Here is a 15,810-nt window from a genome sequence, read left to right as displayed (position 1 = left end):
TGATCCCAGCCCATCCTAGGAAAACATGGATCAGACCAAAGTCCCCTCCACTCCATGCAAATAACACAATCCGTCAGGTTGAACTATTATGATTGCAGTCTCAGAGCCTCCATATTTATTTCTACTAAACACCACTGGGTATGGGCTCCCAAGCAGCAAGGCCAAACCACTGCCTTATGTACTATATAATTAAGAAACGCCAATGCTGCCTATCTCAATTCACTGTCTGTTTTTCATCTCACCTTTGAATGAAACATAAAGTGAGGGGACCTTAGTTTCTTGAATCAATCATTTGCTTTATTTTGTTTTACTTCATTTGAACTGTTTTGATCATTTTTTATCACATTTTTACATTTCAAAAGAACTTAAGACACACAATATATGAAAAACATTCTGTACAATAAAACATTCCCCTCCTGTCAATCACACTCGCTATCACTACAGATCTCTGTCAAACACTCTCAGACATACTTTCAATCATACCATTCTTATTTACAATCATAGATCTAAATATGTTTTCAAAAAACAAATGTTTTATATAGCCATAGATTATAATGTAAACATATATCAACAATCTACAAAGTTCCGTTTTTTAGTTGATTTCTTATGGCTTTGAAAACACAAGGTCTACGCGTTTCGAACTCTTCTTATTGTGGAGTTCTCATCAGGACCACACACTGTGAATGAAGAGGGGAGACCTGTATTAGGTGTATACTCCTGACCATGTTATAAACTACTAGTTGGTTCAACAGCCACCTCCATGCATCTTACCTCCAAAATTGGAAACAAATAAATTGCACTGTTCCTCAGAACCACGGCGCGGGACCACCTAAATGACATGAAACACAAAGCTCAGCCGAGCTATACCAATACTTCTGCCTTAGAACACAGCAAATTTAAAGCCAAACACTAATCACTGTTTTACGTGGTATTCACACATACTCTACCCTGTAACAAAACATGAGGCATGTGGTTAGAGGAGCTCTACTGCTAAGATAATCTCTTCTTAAATGTCATATGCTTTTTGTCCGCATTGCAAATCAACTCTTACTTAATGGCTTTCTTATTCAGTAGATGTGGGTAGAAGGGATTTGTTTATTTCGATGGTGCCCCTAAAAGAATAGACAAGGCTTGTGTCGACCTCAATGGCATGAGATACATCAAATTGCCTATGTCGCGGTGCGGTCGAAAAAATAGTTCTAAGTGGTCTGGGCATATCCCTCTAGCGCTCCGGAGTGTACCGCGGAGATTCGCAGGCTGTGTTAAAGTCCGGTATCGAGCGTGATTGGATGATTCACCCTAGCGCTTACCTTAATCACGGGCAACCCTCGGTGTATGCCGGCTCCTGCAGCTCAATTCAGACGCGGCCACTCATTCAGGCTTGGATTCACCGGACTTCGGTATATCCGGGTCTTCCGGGTCGCGCCATCTTAGAGTGTCTAACTTACGTGTATTTCGATCTTATTACTGTAACCGGCCCCTTTGTGTAATTGTCAGTGAATTTTCTGTGCTAGTAAATAATGCCTAGTGTTAAGAGCTGAATCTGCCGACTTTTTCGATTCGGTCTCGTTTCTTTCCATGAGCGCCATCTTGTAGTGTGCATGGGGTGAGCAATACTAAATTGCTGGATGGTAGTCAGTGTTGATAATTAACTTCTGGTAGCTAAAATTTGCAGCCCATTGTCATAGCATATGGTGGTTACAGGTCTATTCCTCATATGTACAGTTTGTCAAAGCGTTCCTTTAGTGGCTCCACTTCAACTTTGAAGTGATCATCCTTAACATGCAGTGATTTTTTGGAGTGTGTTGCTCATATGTGCTGTTGTTTAGAGTGCTCTTTCTAATATTCTTAGTTTCACGTCAATTGGAGTCCATCTGACTTGATGTGCTGTTGTCAAAAGTGGGTTCCATGTGACTCGGTGTCCCTCTTTAAGATAATTTATACATTTCAGAAAGTTCATTCAGTCCTTCTGTCGCTGAATTAAATTTCACAATCATCATTGCCTCATGTCTTGACAGTTTTGCCTCCAGATCACCTCCTCTCTTGTCCTGCTCCACTTTGGCAATCACTGTCCCTCGTAACTCATTTTCTGTGTGATTCTTGAGTTGCCAATGATGTACCAAGGGTGCATTTGGGACCTTCCGTTTTTTCTCGATTTATGCTGCTGGATTCTTATTTTGATTTCTGAATTGATTTTGCCAATGTAAAGCAAATCACACGGGCATTTCACTCCGTATATCACGTAACGTGACTTGCAATTAGTGAAGGCCTCATGCTTTCATGTGATTTCCTTATGCTTAAAAATGGTACCTTCTTCAGTGGTCGCACAACAATTGCAGCGGCCACACTTGTGGTGGCCTTGGATCGGTGGCAACCCAATCATGGTTCTTAGGGTCACTTGTTCTCTAGCCGGCATTGACGCTCTTACTAGTTTAGCAAACAAACTAGTAAGAGCGTCAATGCCGGAGTGAAATGCCCGTGTGATCTGGAGGCAAAACTGTCAAGACATGAGGCAATGATGATTGTGAAATATAATTCAGCGACACAAGGACTGAATGAACTTTCTGAAATGTATAAATTATCTTAAAGAGGGACACCGAGTCACATGGAACCCACTTTTGACAACAGCACATCAAGTCCGATGGACTCCAATTGACGTGAAACTAAGAATAGTAGAAAGAGCACTCCAAACAACAGCACATATGAGCAACACACTCCAAAACACACTGCATGTTAACACCATCAACTCTTATGATTTTCCCCCCCTGCGCTGAAAATCTGTAAAACCCATTGTTCATGACGAGCTCAGCTCGGCATGAGTGTACGAGAGGTGTACCTCATGACGAGCTGAGCTCGTCATGAGCGTCGAAGGGGTTAAGGATGATCACTTCAAAGTTCAAGTGGAGCCACTAAAGGAACGCTTTGACAAACTGTAAATATGAGGAATAGACCTGTAACCACCATATGCTATGACAATGCGCTGCAAATTTTAGCCACCAGAAATGAATTATGAACACTGACTACCATCCAGCAATTTAGTATTGCTCACCCCATGCACACTACAAGATGGCGCTCATGGAAAGAAACAAGACCGAATTGAAAAAGTCGGCAGATTCAGCTCTTAACACTAGGCATTAACTTACTAGCACAGAAAATTCACTGACAATTGCACAAAGGGGCCGGTTACAGCAAAATGATTGCAACAAAACAAAAGTTAGACACTCTAAGATAGCGCGACCCGGAAGACCCGGATATACCGAAGTCCGGTGAATCCAAGCCTGAATGAGTGGCCGCGTCTGAATTGAGCTGCAGGAGCCGGCATACACAGAGGGTTGCCCCTGATTAAGGTAAGCGCTAGGGTGAATCATCCAATCACGCTCGATACCGGACTTTAACAAAGCCGGCGAATCTCCACGGTACACTCCGGAGCGCTAGAGGGAGATGCCAAGACCACTTAGAACTTTTTTTTCGACCGCACCGCGACATAGGCAATCTGATGTATCTCATGCCATTGCGGTTGACACAAGCCTTGTCTATTCTTTCAGGGGCACCATCGAAATAAACAAATCCCTTCTACCCACATCTACCGAATAAGAAAGCCATTAGTTAAGAGTTGATTTGCAATGCGGACAAAAAGCATATGACATTTAAGAAGAGATTATCTTAGCAGTAGAGCTCCTCTAACCACATGCCTCATGTTTTGTTACAGGGTAGAGTGTGTGTGAACACCACGTAAAACAGTGAGTAGTGTTTGGCTTTAAATATGATGTGTTCTAAGGTAGAAGTATTGGTATAGCTCGGCTGAGCTTTGTGTTTCATGTCATTTAGGTGGTCCCGCACCGTGGTTCTGAGGAACAGTGCAATTTATTTGTTTCCAATTTTGGAGGTAAGATGCATGGAGGTGGCTGTTGAGCCAACTAGTAGTTTCTAACATGGTCAGGAGTATACACCTAATACAGGTCTCCCCTCTTCATTCACAGTGTGTGGTCCTGATGAGAACTCCACAATAAGAAGAGTTCGAAACGCGTAGACCTTGTGTTTTCAAAGCCATAAGAAATCAACTAAAAAACTGAATTTTGTAAATTGTTGATTTGTGTTTACATTATAATCTATGGCTATATAAAACATTTGTTTTTTGAAAAAATAATTAGATCTATGATTGTAAATAAGAATGGTATGAATATTGTTTGTCTTAAGTTCTTTTGAAATGTAAAAATTTGATAAACAAAATTATCAAAACAGTTCAAATTAAGTAAAACAAAATAAAGCAAAGGATTGATCCAAGAACCTAAGGGCCCCTCACTTTATGTTACATGCAAAGGTGAGATGAAAAACAGACAGTGAATTGAGATGGGCAGCATTGGCGTTTCTTTATTATATAGTCCATATTTATTTCGGCACGTAGAATATTGCAGAGTCATAGTCCTAAAATATCTTACTACGGCGGGCCCCAAGACACCAAGTCCCTTATCCTCTCACGCTGAGTTGGGAAGCGCCACATCCCCTGGCTGCTTCCTCAGTATTCCTACTGTCCTTATCCAAATAAAATCCGTTGAGTATACTTATCGGTCTGTGATTGATAAATATGATGCACATGTTTTGTTATACCTTTGGTATTTCTTATTGTTTTGTAACTCGACACATTCAACAATGAACTGTCTAAAAACACAAAGAGAAGCCTCTGTTTTGTAGCTTTCATTGTTCATTATGAGCATGGAGTGCCTTCATCATCCTCTGTAAATGCCTGGTGTAGAGGTCTGTGTAACCTGGCCATCACAAGTCCAAATCCCAGCTGGGCAACAAGGCTTGTAACTCATTAGTTGATAAATTGGTAATGTACGGTAGTTGTATCATCTCGTGTGCTGCAGTATTTAGTAGCGACAAGGTAAAAGAGAAATTGTTTTATTAAATCCATTTCTTTCTCAAAAGACAGAGAGGATGCTCGTATCCATGGTGAGACCCCTGTCCGTGTGGTTCAGCCTCTGCGCATTGCTGAAGCAGATGATGCACCACTGCCATCCCTCCGGCACCCGTCTCCAGGGACAGACAACAGCCCACAGAGATCACCAAGCCACACTGACACCCACTCACCAGGGGGTCAAGTGGAGCCCCGCTGGCCCCCGCTCGAGCTGAACTCCATGGTGGAGGTGCAGGATCCACCCATCTATGGCGTCATCCGCTGGATTGGAGAGATTCCCGACTGCATGGAGACAATGGCAGGGCTGGAAGTGGTATGCTGGCAGCGCGCTTGTCATTGTGCAGCAGTTTTGTGTTTATATATTATTAAATACGTGTATGTAGACTATAGCAAAAAACTGAGACACTACTCCCCTAGTGTGACCAACAAGAAAACCTCGAATGAATTACTTTAAATTAAGTTGTATTATAACTTTTAGATTGGTCTTTCAGCATCGAATCAAGCCAACTCATTAATTGAATTGAGGAATCTTTTGAGGGCATAGAAAAAAAATAGATAAGTACTCTGTGCTACTCTATAGAAAAAAATCAATAGTTTGAATAATAAAAGGAAAGGAAAACACCTCTCTTTCAAAGCCATTTGAAATGCTGCCAAAATAACTTTGTAAAAATATATAGGTAAACTAAATATAGAAACCTAATCACAAACCAAAATACCTTGACAAATACTTTTTTAAACCGAGCAAAAATGAAATAGATCCCGGTGGATTAGAACAATGAAGGAAAGTGAAGAAAAATGCTGCAGCCATATTGGAGTGGTGTCATCTTCCCAAATTAGAAAAATGTTGCTGAAGGACAAAAGAAAGAATGAATGTTTAAAGTTAATATACTGGGAGGAACTTCACTGATTAGCATAAGAGGTCCATAGCCTACTTAGGGCAGCAATATACAAATCAAAAGCATTGTTGCAACAGTTATACAATATATCAACAGCTAATTGCAGTAGGGCAAGTGAAAACCACTGCATTAAGTCCTTTAGTTTATTTGTTCACCTGCCAATTCCATTTGTACTCTTAGAGTGTCAAAACGCGATCCACTACACGTCACTTGTAGAACATTTGATGGCTTCAAGCGCTAGCCACTTCACATCACTGCATTGAAATATTGTCATTATTAAAACTATTGATTTTTTTCTCATATAGTAGCACAGAATACTTACCTGTCTTTTTTCTATGCCCTCGTAAGGTTCTTTCTACATAAATGATATTCATCAATTGAGATGTATTGATTGGATCTTGAATGGCCAATCTAAAAGTTATAACAAAAATTAACTAAAAAATATTCCTTCAGGAGTTTCTCGTTCACGTTATTTTCCCGTATCTTGAGGGAAGATTGGGTTACCTAATTTTGTTCTAACTGATTAGACTAGGTCATGACTTAATATTCAGCAACTCCATAGAGCATGATAAGTCTTCCAAATTGCATCAAATGTATTAATTAGAATTCTTTTAATGGCTAAAATAAGTCCCGTAGACTCCTACCAAGAGCTTTCTTCCAAACTCCGTAACTCATTGAATAGCAATAAAGCGCGCTGATTTTCAAGTCCCCATTGTTTATGGTCTAATTATCTGGTTGTCTGAGAACCAAGAGTATATACATACAGGCACAAATACAGGGTAATGCTGACATTTCAGACATTTGTAGCAGTCAATCAAATGGCGCCTTTAAAATTGTGAATCCGCGAGCTAACACTAAATTGAACTTGCGGTATCGCTATTATTGAGCATCCTCAATAGAGGCAATATTTTTCTAGAATTTCACAAAAAAATTTGATTAGAGGGGCATGAGCAGGGAATTTGCCTTTCTCATGCTAACTAGATACAGCTATCATTCCCCTGTTAGGTTTTGTAGAGTCTGTGGTCAAGACATGTCATATGCTGGGCAAACCCAAGTGCACCTTAGTGCAGAAAGACAGTTGTTTATTACAAGCTTAGACAATAAGAACGAGTCGGAGAAGACACAACTCCATGTCTCCCTGGAGCACTGTTCTAAAATAGTAAACCAGTGAGACGAGAAGAACTGTGGAGAGAAAGTGACAGAGCAGGCATGGAGCTCAAGAAAGTGTCACCCAGCTTGATCTCCTGTGCTGCTGTGTCAGAGGAACAAGGCAGGTTAGAGAAGCTATGTTCTCCTTAGGTTTATGTGGTTTAACTGCATCAAGAACATTTGGTTCAAAGAACGTCCATGTGGATTTCATAAATATAACAGTCACAAAAGCAAACAAAAGCCTACCACTCACATTGGAATGACATGTTTATGCCTACTCTAAGTACTCTACCACTGCAAATATAGAGCCGCTCATCGTCGCACAGGTTGCCACAACCTAAAATTCTAGTCCTATATAGCTTAGTGGCAATGGAAACATCCCCTGTTACTTTAACAACATTGCTCACGTGTGGCCTTCTGCACAACTACAGAGGTGCTGTTACCGGTTGTACTCCAGAACCTGACCTTCTCCCCCTCAAATTGACGGAATTCTGTGTCGCTTTACATGGATGTCAATGACTGATACAGAGGAAGGTTGTCCTTTGTACAAAGACACACCTCCCTGTAAATCTCTCTTTTGTCCAGAATACTGCACCTTTGAATGTCTAGTTGTTGGTGTCAAACCCCTGCTCTCTAAATCTCTACCTTTAAATATTGCCTCTCATTCATGTGGTAAAATGAACTGTTCATAATATACTGCATGGATCTCATCACAGCCCAAACCCTAATCTTATGAAATAATATTTTCCTGTGAAAGTCTCTGTTCGTCAGACTGCATATCAAAAAGCCTGTATAAGGTTTCAGAACCTTGCTCATAGACAACCTAATTCACTACTATAAGAGCCGATCTGACAGCAGAAAACAACTGAAAAACAAAAAAGTGTTGGATGGACTGATTGAATTAATCTCACTGATGAAAACAAAAAAAGTAATGCGTGTATTGCTTCAATTAATCTCGGCCACTGGTACATGCTTTGGGCTGCAGTCCAGTCCATCGTTCTTGTGGCCACTAGGCCATGTCCAATAGGAACCAGCTATATGTAAATCAGCCTTAGTCCTGCTGTAATAGGTATAGTCCAGCTCAAACTGCCAGCCCCTCTCTAAGCAGAAACACAGGCAACCTCGGATCGATTTCAGCCAATTTGGGTCTCATCGGTAAGGCGCAGCTTGAGTCCCAACACTTAATGAGCCAGGGACACACGTGTGGTGATGTATGCAAGTTATCTACATTATCTTTAACCACAAATATAGAGACCAGAAAACTGAAATTAGATCAACAGATCCCTTGAATATTTAAATCTTTTGGAAAACAATTACATGGATGCCCGATTGCCTCACGATAAGTAGTCTGCTGCTTAAAGTTTTTTGGGGGGTGTTTTATATAGCGCAAACCAGACCCGAAGGTATCAAAGCGCTTTACATGCACACCAGTTACGTTAGACTGACACATTAATTTTTGTTAGGCATGGGGTGATTAATTGATTTGCCCAGAATCACAGGATGTTGAAAGTCGTTGCCGAGACTTGAACCCGGTTACCCAGCTTTGAGGTTGACCGCTCGAGCGGTTAGGCCACATCCTCTTCCAATGAAAACCATTGCAGGAAAAGAGTAGAGCGATATTGGGACTCTTCCCTTGGCTAAAGGGCATGAATACGGCACAGAAGAAGAGGTCCTCTGGACTTAGTTTCCAAGATGAATAATGTGGAGTACATCAATAAAATATAGAACAAATTGCTACCCGTTCGCAACCTCACTTTACTCCAAATGATCGAGGACCCACCAGGAGTGGGCCCAGTCTTTCCTAATGCTTAAGGTTTCTGTGTTTATGCTCTGGAAACCGGAAGAACAGTTCTGACTTGGAATAATAATACTGTTAATTCAAAATGTACTTTGCAAAGGGTGGCAGTGTTTGAGTTACTGCTTCTTTGTGACGGCCTGTGGGGCGCTAAATAGGAAAATAAGCTTTTGCCACCTCCATATGACTCACCCCAATTGCTCATATCAACATTTTGACAAAAAAATCACAGCAAGCCAAACACGTTGTATGGAATCTTTGGAGTAGATTGACTAGCAGGGGTAGGGTCAAAGATCTAGATTCCCAAAATGCTGACTTAGACGATCCTATTATAAAAGCGGTCCAGAACCTCAGAGGAGGCAGCAGGATTAGGGTTTAGGAGTCCTGGTAGAAAGGTGCCAAGGGTAGAAGACCAACAGTGCCTGCCAGTCACCAATCTGAACTGGAGACGTGTCATATCGAGTTACGTAGGACAACCATGTTTGCTGATACTATCTTGTGCAGGTCAATGGTCCCATCTAAGGTTTGTAAAAGTGCAGTGATCGTAGACACTGGGCTGGAGAAGACATATTTACAATAGGAGTACCTGTGCCTAGGGCATCAATGAACCCATGGTCAGGGTTTCACACCACTCCGTGACCTCCTTTCCTATGTTAAGTCGTACACGCTTCTTTCTCTTCCAGGAGGATCCCATGCCACTGGCTTGCACCGACGGCACCTGGCGGGGCGTTCGCTACTTTCAGTGCGCCCCCTACAAGGCCCTATTTGTCAAGCTGAGGATTTGCCGGCCTGACTCCAGATTCGCCTCCCTGCACATGCCCACCAATCAGATTAACCGCTGCAACTCCATTGGTAAGTGTAAGAGGAGTTGCATCGCCTTATACATCGCAACTGTAACCTATATGACCATATGCTCTGTATGAGCATTGTATGTTTTTATTGTTATATCGTAATAAGGAACTACAGTCTTCACAGAATCATTCGCCAAGATTCAATAAATCTTATATTTCACACGTCATGACAAATTATTTCATGGGATGCTTTGTACCTGCTTCGAAATGTAATGTAAAAAGCAGGTTAAGCTGAAAGCTATTTTTGGTTCAGAAAGTTGGCATCAAAAAAGCAGAGAAGGCATTAAAGCAGCAACAAAACAGAAGCTGACGTTCAGATACATCAAAGAGAAAAAGTATGTATGTTTTTCACCCGCCCTCTATTGTACATATCTTCCAAGTTATTTATGTCATGTCAGTTCATTTCATCTCAACTATTTCTTGTTTTCTAATTAAAAAAAATGCTTTCTGGGAAGTGTAGTTTTGATTTTATCATCAGTAAGGGTTTAGAAATCGTTAATACTAAATACTTATGGCCTAAAACTCAAGACCAATGGTAGGCGCCATACCAAACATGCAGTCGATTGTAAGTTTGCAGATGCGCCTGTATGTGAGTTGCGTCCATCTGTATGTGTGCTATATGATATACCATATATGTTCTTGAAAATAATGCATGTCTTCCTAACTAGATTGTAACCAAGTCTAGGACCATTGTTGTCTATATCGATTTAAACAAAACATTAAAATACTTTACAGAAGAAGGTAGGAAATAGCGCTGCGGTCTAAATTGTCAGGTATGAGTAGTTTTATTGATCTAAAATAAACTGCCCTTGGCTTCTGGTACCCCTAGTCCTGCATTTATAAAGGCAAAAATACAAGTTCCAGAGTGCGACAATATCCAACCTGGTTTAACTGTGTACCTGAGATTTCTCTGACATCAGTTGGTTAACACCTACCACTTATTGATGTGTTCACCCATACTGTTTCGTCGTAAGTTTCTTTGCAAGTCACTCTGCGCCCCGAACTGCTCAGCAGCCTGTCCACTACAGAACCACCACCCTGTGTTCCAGATAGGCACGTCACCCAGTGCTGCCCTGACAGGGACATCCATTACTCCCCATAAGCATATGACCTTCTATTCTCCTAGTGTACATCACCTAAAGCTCCCCAGAATGGTATCACCCAGTGTTACCAAATCGTGTATTCTTTAGTGTTCTGCTGCGGTGTCACTATGCATTTCGCCCTACACTCCCCTGCAGTACATAATCCCGCACTCCCTTTAATCCGGTGCAGTTTCTCCAATAGGGCTCAGGGACTGCGCACCTCCTGAAATTCCTACACATTCCAGGACAAATTATAATTAGATTGCATTTTTTTAGAGATACGATTGTCATGATGTCCATCCTTGATGTGCGAAAGTGCCCTCTTGCTGCATGTGATGCCCACACTTTTTGCTGAATTTCTGATGTTCTTTGACTGAGTGTGCCCTGGGCTTCTGCTAATCAAGTACCCAGGGCCTATGTTCCTTCCCTAAAACTGTATTGAAGCCTAAACCCAATTGGCATGTCTGGCCAGGTCAGCCCCTGGTAAATGGTACCACAGGTACTCAGGGCACTGTGACCAGAGAAGGCCTTCAAGGGCTGTAGCACTTATTGTGCCACCCTTAGAGGTCCTGTACCCTGACACTCACACAATGCCTTTGCAGGCTGTGTGTCTTAGTGCAGAGCAAAGTGAAGAGTGGACATGGCACACATCCCTGTGTGCCATGCCCACAAGCCACTGCCGTGGTTTAGATCAGTCATTCCTCTAGCTGGGTGCCCTAAGCCAGGGGTGAGGGTACAGGTGCGTGAGCCCTGTACCCCTACAGGGCCTAAGTCCATTCCTGGGCACTGTAAGTGCAGTGCTGCCATTAAGAGTGTATGGTGCTGGGAGTTTTTCATTATGAATTCCACAACACATAATGGCTACACTGAGAAGTTTGGTATCGAACTTCTCAGCACATTAAACCCACACTGATTCCAGTGTGGGTTTTAATGTAAAATTCACAACAGAGGGCATCTTAGAGATTCCTCCTGAAACTCGACCAACTTCTAGTGACTGAGTGGCTGCTTAGGCTGCCACCAACAGACATGTTTCTGGACCCCTGGGTCGAGAGCCTACTGCCCTCGGCGGCCTGAAACAATGCACATCCTGGGGCGAGGTGCCAATCCTTCTCCCCCACAATGGGCAGGGTTCACGAAGGGGAAGCTTCAAAGGTATGCCGCCTTTGTGAGCCTCCCCATACCATTCGCTGTTTTAGAAACTAGTCTCCACTGGTTCTACCCTCCACTTTGGGCGGGTGAACCGGTGGGAAAAACAAGTGAGGGTAAGAGGTGTGCCCACCTCTGCCAACTCTACCCCTCAGGTGGGAGAGGCGAGTTGAAGCACAACTCTGAGACCCCACCATCTTGAGAATGGAGGGGGACCCACCAACCAGGGACAGGCTCCTGCCCCCCTCCCACTGGAGGGTGGCACGATAGCTGGTGTACACACCCCAAGGAAGGGACCCATTGGTCCCTGCCCTTTACCTACCTGTACCCCTAAATCTAGTATTTAGGGGCACCCTGAACCTTGCTTCCTCAGAACCAGAAACGACAAGAAGAAAAGGAGGACCGAACAGCACTGCAGCCAGCTAACAAGAGGACGACACCCACTGACTTGGCCCCAGCCCTACAGGCCTGTCTCCCCTCGAACCTGCTCCTGCAAAATCCCGGTGTGTCCTGCAGCCAGCAACCTCGAAAACCCCGGAGGACCTGCCTGCCTTCACTTCCAAAGACTGCTTCTCCTGTGAACACCGGGTTTGTTCAAACAGCAACCTCTGGCAGCAGCCAGAAACTGCAAATCCAGCCCACTCTGCACCCGCTGAACCCAGCCCAAGCTCAAGTGGAAAAACACCATGAGGAGGTTACCCCAGTGATCCTGACCAGAGATCCGGCGACCTCTGACCTGCCTCCAGCCAGCCGACGCCTGCAGTCTAAATCTAGAAGGCCCCCTAACCGCGACCAGGAGCTGGTAAGAAGATCCGACCCCAAAAAGTACCCCTGCACCCAACGCCCCACAGCCTTGTTTGCCCAAAGCAACAGTGCCCAACCAACCCTTAACTTCCCAACTTACCTCTCGAAGTGGTGGTCACACTCAGAAGTCCTTCGTCTCCCTGCCTGCAGTGCTTTTGCAAACCGGAGGTTCTCCATAGAAAACAGGGCGCCTGACGTTGAAACAGCACTCTGCACCCGGCCGCCTCAGTGCAGCTGAGGGTGCAGCTTTTGTGATACTTTGTTTCCCCATTTGCCCTGACCTAAACCATAGGAGCTTTGCTCCCACAACCCAGTGGCCTGCTTGCCAGCAGCCACCAACCGGAGGTTACCCTATTCCCAATTGGATAACATTGGGCCTCAAGACTCTGACCCCGGCTGCCCTAGTGCCGCTGAGGATGTAACAGGAGTGCATCACTGACCCAGAGGGACCCCTGAGTCTAACCCCAGAACCTTAACTCCCACAGTTGATAACTTACCTGTGAACCGATAACATGTTTTTCCTCCATAGAATAACATTGACAATTTTCTTCCAAAAAGTTTCCAAGTGTGGAGTTTGAATTCTAAAAATATTCTTTAAAATCGCACGAATAACCAAAACATATTCACTTACCTGATTGCAGGAAATGTCCCAGGCTGAATCTCGGTTTCCAGCACTGAGTTCGAAAAGTAACGTAAAAAAGTAACTTACCTGAATTTACTGAAAAAACCTATTCATTTCAATGTACTGTATTTGCCTATATTGCAACCTACTGCATCCCATGTAAATCAAAGAAAGTACAAGTCCTACTGCATTTTCAAGCTGTTCTACAATCAGCAACTTATTACTGTAAAGTATTTAATGCTTACCTGTGTCAGGCTTGCTTGGTTCTAAAAATAAAACAGTATATATTTTTATACTAAAACAATTGGTCTAGAGTTTAGTCCTTGAGTGCGTGAATGTATTTTTTGACTGAGTTTGTACATCAAATGCTTAACACTGTCCTCTGATACTGCCTTACTTCTCGACCACTCTTCCACAAATAGAGAGTAAGGTTCTATCTAACTTTAACCTCGGCCTACCTCTGGGTCACCTGGACTCTATACACACTATACCTCATTTTGGTGTAGTATATATAGAGCCAGTCTCCTACACTTGACATATATTAAACATTCTTAGAACTATGATATTCAGTCCTGGCATAATGGTGGAATCTTTGTCTTATTGTAGACATCCTTTGCCTAATCATGGCCACCCTTGGCATAGCGCTAAAAAACCCTGGAGTAGTTGTGGACCTGGTAGGTGACCATATAGTGCCCTGTTGTAGGAGACTGGTGACCCTGGCATAAAGATGACCATCACTGGCATAAAGGTGACGATTACTCGCATACCCGATGACATCCTTAGTATAATGGTTTCCACTTGTGATATAATGGTGGCCACCTTTTCCATATAGTTGCCACCCTTGACATTATGGCAGCCATCCCTGGCTAGTGATAGTATTGCATTGGCTTTTGGGTCATAATTGGTTCATGTGAAGTAGTTGTACATGGGAAGAGTTGATTCAGTTCACAAGCAGACTTTTTTAGGACCAAATGTGTATTTACTAATAATGAAAAATCTAATTGTACGGCAGAAATTGCTTTCTTTTTTTTCAATGAGCTTTTGTTTGGATCATTAAGTATGAAAATCGTGTATTTAACTGAATAAAGTGTGTATTGTTGAAAAAAGATACTCTGATCTTTGGACACAAGGTGATTGCTTTTCAAAAATACTTTCAAAGCTGATAGCTACATGTTAATTAATTTAGAGTTGGTACGTTAATTGCTGGTGGCGGTCCCTCCACTTGCTGCTGTGGCTGTTATTTCGTGAATCATATAGAGGCACTATGTTTCGGTTTCGTTCTGCTGGTAAGTCTGGCTAGATGCGCTGGTGGTGCTGCTAGTAAATCTGGTTAGATGCGCTGGCGTGCGTGCTGCTTGTAATCATGAATGGGTTTACCCCAGGCAATTCTGGTGTGAAATGATCGCTGTACCATCAGCAATATTTATTAATAATTTAGGATGACTTTCATTAATCAGAAGTAGTTATTATAGAACAAGCTTTGGCATAGCCAATAGGTCTCGCCTTTGGGACCTTATAAGTGTTTACCATGCAACAGTTGATGTTGTTGCACCAAGGATATTGTGCTGAATAACTAAACACTTATAAGGTCCCAAATTCGAGACTTATTGGCTATGCCAATACAAAGGCGGGATAGCACAGCCCAAGAGCACAGAGCGAGGCAGACTGCACCCTGCGATGGTAACCCCTCAATGGTAACGGGTCCTTACTCCCAAAAAAGGCACTACAAGGCCATACCAAGTGCAGAACTTGCGCTCTACAAATGTAGACGACATACATACCATCGCTTGAGTGAGACACATGATGAGTATCAAGTAAAATGAAGTGTAAAGGGAATATTAAATTCAAGATATGATGCTTATGTGTAACATACGTAAATAGTTGGATAGTTTTCATTGCAGCCCAAAGTCGATGAAGTTTACCATATGGTTTATTTCTAAATGGTGCTCCATTCAATCTGTGCAAGCCCTTTTTTTTGGTACAAAGTTCCTGTTTTGCTTGCACTCACGCATTGGGGAACTATAACGTTTTTTGCATTTAACTATTTACTTGTATTGTTTTGCAAAGTACTGTAGTAATGCGGCTTATATGAACTTGTAAATAAATATTAAAATGAGGGTAAATGGCTGGATAGCAATAAAAACGCATAAAGCAAATTGTCTAGGGCTGTTGGGATAGACTCTGAGGAAAGGACATTGGATTAATCTCACTGAATGATGATGCATTGTTTCAACGGAGCAGTAAGAGTTACACTGAATTATTTCCTCTTCTATGGCTCACTGTGCTCCTTTGTAAATGCAAGGGTTGGGTGTGGAATGCTATCTCTTAAAACGCTCAGTGTTAGCACCATTGTTATCAGAGACGTTTGAGCCCAGAAGAGGCGCGGAACAAGTAGGTGTGAAGAGCAGGAGATCGCATCTTGAACACCCGCGTGCTCAGGGTCACTGATACTGAGGAAAAAAAGCCGAGCCAGAGTCACAGGAAGAAATAAGGGGCGGCGAGGAAAGAGGGGAGGCAGCGGAAGGAGTAATTATTGGCAGAAATAAA

The 15,810-nt window shown here is 42.8% G+C and overlaps 1 protein-coding gene across 1 annotated transcript in view; it reads left to right on the top strand.

The window, feature by feature from the left end:
* The window catches only part of LOC147715136 (ubiquitin carboxyl-terminal hydrolase CYLD-like), a 272,321-nt gene that overhangs the window by 181,296 nt on the left and 75,215 nt on the right, over positions 1-15,810 (top strand). Inside the window, exons 7-8 of the mRNA XM_086923618.1 lie at positions 4,930-5,231; positions 9,442-9,610. Of these exons, the coding sequence (XP_086779744.1) occupies positions 4,930-5,231; positions 9,442-9,610 (471 nt within the window). The remainder of the gene's footprint in view (positions 1-4,929; positions 5,232-9,441; positions 9,611-15,810) is intronic.

The sequence above is a fragment of the Lissotriton vulgaris genome, chromosome 5, assembly GCF_964263255.1.
Source record: "Lissotriton vulgaris chromosome 5, aLisVul1.2, whole genome shotgun sequence".
Taxonomy (NCBI): Eukaryota; Metazoa; Chordata; class Amphibia; order Caudata; family Salamandridae; genus Lissotriton; species Lissotriton vulgaris.
The sequence above is the reverse complement of the archived record's forward strand: the minus strand, read 5'-3'. Positions and strand labels throughout refer to the sequence as shown.